This window comes from Charadrius vociferus, unplaced genomic scaffold (genome assembly GCF_000708025.1).
Source record: "Charadrius vociferus isolate BGI_N301 unplaced genomic scaffold, ASM70802v2 scaffold544, whole genome shotgun sequence".
NCBI classification, from domain to species: Eukaryota; Metazoa; Chordata; class Aves; order Charadriiformes; family Charadriidae; genus Charadrius; species Charadrius vociferus.
This window is the reverse complement of record NW_009648162.1, coordinates 60,501-66,754: the sequence shown is the minus strand read 5'-3', so window position 1 is coordinate 66,754 and position 6,254 is coordinate 60,501. Positions and strand designations below refer to the sequence as shown.

General features: G+C 61.3%; 1 protein-coding gene across 1 annotated transcript in view; it reads right to left on the bottom strand.

Annotated features, from left to right (window-relative positions):
* Positions 1–6,254, bottom strand: part of LOC104285623 (chromosome unknown open reading frame, human C20orf27) — a 14,692-nt gene that overhangs the window by 6,315 nt on the left and 2,123 nt on the right. Inside the window, exons 2-3 of the mRNA XM_009884091.1 lie at positions 3,333–3,475; positions 578–716 (exon numbers count right to left, since the gene is read on the bottom strand). Of these exons, the coding sequence (XP_009882393.1) occupies positions 578–716; positions 3,333–3,475 (282 nt within the window). The remainder of the gene's footprint in view (positions 1–577; positions 717–3,332; positions 3,476–6,254) is intronic.

The following is a 6,254-nucleotide window of genomic DNA, read 5'->3' as shown; positions in this document are numbered from 1 at the left end:
CAGCAGGTTCCTGAATTAAAATGCCACAAAAGCCGCTCTCCAAGCGCACGGGTCGGGGTCGGGCGTCTCCCGGGAGGCGCAGTGGAAACACGGATTCCTTCTCAATGGGGTAAAGCTCTCCAATGCGGCGCTGCAGGGATGAGCGCTGAGATGCGGCCCCAGCGGAGGTACAGCCAGGACCAAATGCCCCCCTCAATGCTAGGAGCTGCGGTGGGACATGTCCCCCCAAAGCCCCGCAGGACGGGGGCAGCCCCATCAGCCTCCCACTGCCCCGGCGTTCAGGGGAAGGACAAGGCTTGGGGTTTGGAAAGCGCTTTGGAGGACACTCGTCCATCAAGTTCCCCCAAGGCGGGAAACACTCTGGCAATAAAAGCCATCCCCTTGGGTTCCCGGGAAGCTCTGGGCTCCCCAAGTGAGAAGAATCACCCCCCACGCCTGGCAAGGGTTCAACCCAGATGACCACCAGTGCTCCCAGGACCAGGGAGCTGCCAGCTGCCTCCCATCCCATGGGAGCGCTTGGTTCATGCTCTCCACGGAGCCCCAGCATGATCCAGGGGGGACAAAAGGGGGACCTTACCTTCTGGTAGGGCAGTGACACTGATGACTCGGAGGTTGAGGTTGGGGAGAGGCACAGCACAGACGTCCTTCCCCAGCCTCTGCACCTGGGGCAGGAGGAACGTGATCTCGTACTTGTGGAGGATCTTCAGGAATCCCACCTGCAAGGAGGGGGACACAGCAGAGGTCACACCACGCCTCAGGCAGGCAATGGGCTGTGGCAAGAGGTGGTCCCACGTTGCCATCATCCCATCCCATCCTGTCCCCTTCCGCATCCCACCCTGGGCACAGGCACACACACAGCATTGGCCACCCAAGAGCCCACGGGAAGGTGGGCGGCATCAGCTGTGTGGGAGCTGTTTCCTAAATAAATGAGAAAACGTAACACACACGTATAGTTTGGCTGCACAAAGCAAGCAGCAAAAATACCCAGTTCTGGGGCAAAACCCCAGGAACAACCACCCTTCAGTGTCATGGGAGCAGAGACCAGTTTTCCCAGCTGCTGCTTCTGGTCTGTAAGAGCCAAGATGTTTCCAAGAGCGCGCCTTCAAACCTCATTTATCCACTGCCACGATGAAAACCAGAGCCCTTTTCAGAGCCAGTCACCTCCAGAATGAGGTCCGTCTCCATCGCGCTCAACAAAAGCCATTTTGGGAAGGGAACGGCAGGCTCCCCGCCTGCTGCAAAGCTCCGGACATGCCTGCAAACCCTCCCTGTGACAGAGCCCAGAGCACAGCCAGGATCTGGCCCGGCCAAGAGGACGATCCCCTCCCGGGGACGCAGGGTACCCCGTGCTCCCCAACTGCCACAGACCCTGCTGGCAGCAGCGAGCAAGCTCTGCCACAGGCACGTCTCAGCCGGGCACCCTCGGTCTTCCATGCACACATGCGCAGCCCGCTCCAAGCTGCACCTCAAACGCCACATAAATACATACATAATATAGACACACGCACATATACATATCTATCTATACACACGCGGATATAGAAATATATACAAATGCATGCCATATGCTTGCACATTCCTGGCCACGAGCAGCTCCAAGGCATCACTGCAACACAAAAACAACGATGCGCAGCTTTGAGGATTTTAAGACCATGGAAAGACATTTGGTGACCGGCCCTAAAGACCCTTTATCTCCATAGGGGAGAGGATGAGGGTCTCCTCCTGCCCCTGAGAAGCATGGTAGGGCACGGTGTACACCCTAAACCTGTCCAGAAGGAAGAGCTGCGTGGTTAAGCACAGCCCTGGCGCAGACCCACAGGGCACCAGCATGCTGAGCCGGGCTGGTCCCACTCTGCCGTCAGGGCTGGCAGCGCCCGGGGCAGCAGGGAGCTGCCCCCGCTTCCCCAGAGAGGCACGTGCAGTGCCGGGGCGCCCGCGGCACGCTGCACGGCACGGGTGGGAAAAATAATAACAACCACCCACAGATCGGCAATTGCTAAGCAATTCACTGCCGTTTTTAGGGCGATAACCCATCATCCGCCCGATACAAATAACTGACTCAGAGCTGAAAGGGAGTTTCAGATTGCTCTGCTGCACACAACGCTGGAGCAACCCCGATGCTCTCCGAGGGGTTTATTCCTTGGGAGAAAAAGGGCCTCCAAAGGAGAGGATGGGGCAGAGGGACCAGCTTCGCACCAGGTGAAGCAGCCACGACAAAGCTGCTCTGGGCAGAAGACCGACAACCTGCACCTCTGAATCACGGCCAAGTTGCCCATCTCACACCCAGACCCCGCTGCCGCCAAAGCTCACGGCACGCCAACACCATAGCCTCCGCTCCCAGCACTCAGCCCTGCTGCGTGGGAGGGATGAGGAGCCGTGGGACGGGGCAGGTAGCACATGCTCGGGTCTGCAAACCTGCCAGGATGAAATACAAGGTGTCATTAAAGATGGCTTGCTGTCCCCACTGCCATCACGGGACCCTTCTGTGGCTTGGGAGCCCTCGTCAAACCTGAAGCCACACTAACACCCTCCCACGGCCACAGACACGTGGCTGGGGGGGAAGTGAGAAGAAGCCATGGCACGGCTGGTGTGCAGGGTGAGACACAGCTCAGCCCCGTCCGTCCCCCCCCAAAAAGGGGTAGAGGAAACAGTGACACATCCTCCCCCTGCCCCAGGTGCCGCAGGGCCATCAGGTCCCCTCAGTCCACCCTGCCAGGACTGGGCTCTGCTGCTTGTGATCCCACCAGATCCCAATTTCCAGAGGGAGCCCGCATCCCACCCTAGCATGTCCGATGTGGCCTGACAGCCCCGCAAATTAGGCAGCAGCAACACAGGCCGGGAGCCCTCCCCAGCCAGCAGCCCCGGCTAGCCCCAAACCCACCCCTGTCGCTAACAGAGGCTGGATACAGCCACAGGAATCGGGTGCTAAATGGGTGAATCCGGAGCAAAACATCCACATTTATACCTGTGCCCTCAGGAGCATCACAGCTGCCCGTGGGGAAGGACTTGGGTTCTCAGGGTGCTCCCAGGCACCCCTGGGTAGGCCAGGGAGCTAGCAGGGCCAGAAACACCCCCAAATCTGAGACCTGTAATGGAGATGGAACAACGTCCAGAAGGGCAGTGATGGAAAACTCCCTGGAGCAGGCAGAGCCGCAGGCAGCAGAAGCCATGGGCAGCAGGAACCCCACAGCTCAGGGGGATACAATGGGCAGCACTGGGGGGTCCAGCCATCCCACAGGGTCCCCAGGACAGACCCAGCCCCGCTGCCAGGTGCGGGAACACGCCAGGGTGGCACCGGTACCCCCCCTCATCCCCCAGGTCCCAGCTCCCACCTTGACAAGGAAGCTGCCATCCTTCTCCTGCGTCACCATAACCACCGAGTCGTGGAGCTTCTCGTCGAAGTGCACGTGGCCATGGGCCCCCTCGGTGGGCTGGCTGGGGGCAAAGCGCACACCCCCACCCTTTGCCTTGCTGCCTGCATGGGGAAGAGAGGACAGAGCCCGGGCATCACTCTCTGCCCACCTGCAACACACCCCCTTCATCCTCAGCTCTGTGTCTCAGCCCCTGGGGATGGACAGAGGCTGGAGCATGGAGGGGCTTTCCCAGTTTCCCCCCACACCTCTCATTTCAGAAACACCCTGTGCTACGGGCTGGGGAGGGGGCACATGGATACTGGTGACCAGTGGCCACAGAAAGCTCACCCTCCGAGCAGGGGGGAGCACATGGACCAGCTGACGCCCAGAGGCTGTGAGGGTCCCATCCGTTCCTCAGGCTCAGCAGCATTTGCTCACTCCCGTGATTTTCCCAGGACAGAGAATTAGGACAAGCAGAGACATGGACTGTGCCAGGAAGAGGGCACAGGGGGGACAAGGACGGGAGTTAAGGACAGCTTCCCCGGGGAAGGGCTCCCACGCATCCCAGGGTGCTGGGCAGGGCTCTCTGGGACTGCAAAGCTGGCCAGCATGTTGAGAAGCAAACCCCACGGTGCCCTGGGGAAACCCAAAAATGCAATGGCCCTGCGAGGACAGGCACCTGCCTGGGGACACAGCGGTCCCCACAGCCAGCAGGAGCCTGCACAGAGGCAGAAACACTATATGCCCTTTTGCTTGCACCTTTGCAATACGTTCTCTGTGAGCGTCCAAGAAAAAACAGCTTCCCCTCTTCATCCTCCTCCACCCCAAGAAACCCCCTGGTCCGGCCGCCGATCGCATCCATCTGGCAGCAGTCGGGAGCAGATTGCTGCCTCCTTAAAGAAAAGGCTCTTTGTGCCTCGGCAGGCTGGAAACGCCGGAGATTTAATAACTCGGCATTGTTCAGCCGGAACAGCTCGGCAGAAATCCCTTCCCCGCACGCAGGAGAAAATAAGAGACTCGGCCGCTTGCAGAGCGATGCGGCTGCACGTGGCTGTGGTGGGGAAGGAGACACAGATGGCAACCTCCCCACTAAAACGTAGGCAGTCCCCAGCCCCCCGTGATGAGGCGCAGCCACCCTCTGCTCCACAGAGCCTTTATGGGTGCCACAGGGCAGGATGAGCCCACAGACCCATGTGGATCCCGTAAGCCGGCTGTGAGCTGCGTCTAACAGGCAAGGTCCCAGCCTGTTGTTGCTGCTGGGCACCCTGATGCCAGCACCGGACTCAGAGGACACAAGCCCCAAAGCCCGCCAGGAGACTGGCAGGGAAAATCCCAAATATGTGTCTTCATCACGCGGTGCTTGGAGGCAGCGCAGCCGATGCCCGGCACGGAGCCTGGGAAGCCTGGTGGCTAGCAGGGACGAGCGTCTCTGGAGGGCACCCAGCCACTGTCGACCCAGGCAGCCACAGTGCTCGGCTAGCCCCCCGGCACAGCGTGTCTGAAGACCCTCGGGAGAGAGGGAGGTGAGAGAAAGGCAAAGGTGGCAGCCGGGCACCACGGGCAGCTGTCCCAGGAACCGGGTCATCTGCCAGCATGCACCCCGGTGACCTTGAGAGGCTGCACCGCACGGTGGCCCTGTCCTGGCTCAGGAGGAGCCGACAGAAGTCCTCGCACTGGTGGGAGGGGACAGCCCCGAGTAGAGGCCGGATGGGTGACAGTGGCACCTCTGCAGCCCCGGGCACACGGGGTATGGTGGAAGGGGCAAGGGCACCCACCCACGCAGGACTGGCCGTGAGTCAGCCAGCATGGAAATCTCATTAGGGGTGAAACGCAATTTTGCATCCTGCAAACATCCAGCAGCGAAGGGAGGCACAGGCAGAGGTACAGGCAGAGCCTCCAGCAGGCAGGGGCTGGGCACAAAATCACCCAAAGCTGGTGTCTTTTATCTTGAGTCCCCAAGTCCCACCACAGTCATGGCAGGAGCGTCACTGGGACCTGCTGGACCCGACACGGTCAGCATGACGGCAGCCACTCTGGTGCCGCACTCCTTAGGCACTGGGCGGGGGGGTGGGTTTGGGGGTCTGACCCACACCTTCCACAGAGGGGGGGCTACCTGCCTCGCACGTGTCAACAGCGATCACAAGCAGACGCCACCTTCAGAGTCACCACACCCCCTCCAAAATTAGGGTGCCCAGGCCCCAGCTCCCCCAGGGAGGCAGGGCTGGGTGCAGGGAAGCACAGGGGGCTCAAGGTTCCCCCCGCATGCTGCTCCCCACAGGGACCCCCAGCCTCTCTCCCCCATGCTGCCAGGAACAAGGCAGCCCAGAGCAGGGAACCTGCCTGTCATTTGACATCACCACCGAGGGATTGCTCGCCTGGCCCTCGTCCTGCTGGGAAGCTGGAGGAGGCTTCCCCGCGGAAAGCCCCCAGGATGGAGCCGTCCGGTGGCCCTGCTTGCCGGCAGCGGGGAAGGAGCCGCGGAGGCCAGAGCCGTGACCGGGTGCACAAAGGGAGACAAAATCACGCCCAGCAGCAGCACAAAGAGCCTCTTCGGTCTTTGTCTCGAAGCGGTGGAGAGCCGAGCACTGACGCCGCAGGGCACCTCGCACCGGCAGCCTTTTGAGGTCCCCTCCCAGCACCAACAAAGCACCCAACTCCCCGAGCCCGGCACCGCCAGAGCCTTTCGGGGAGGCATCCGGGGTCCAGGAGAGGCCAGGAGCATCCCAGAAGCACCCGATACCCATCACTTCCCACAACAACCCTGCCTGGGGTAGGGGGTGCGGGGGGTTGTGTCAATCACTGGAGGGGGAATGGCAGCTGAGCGATGCCGGCAGCACCCCGCTGGAGCCCCCAGCCTGCCACAAGGCCCCTCCGCAGGCGCTTGCCCGCAAATTGCCGCGG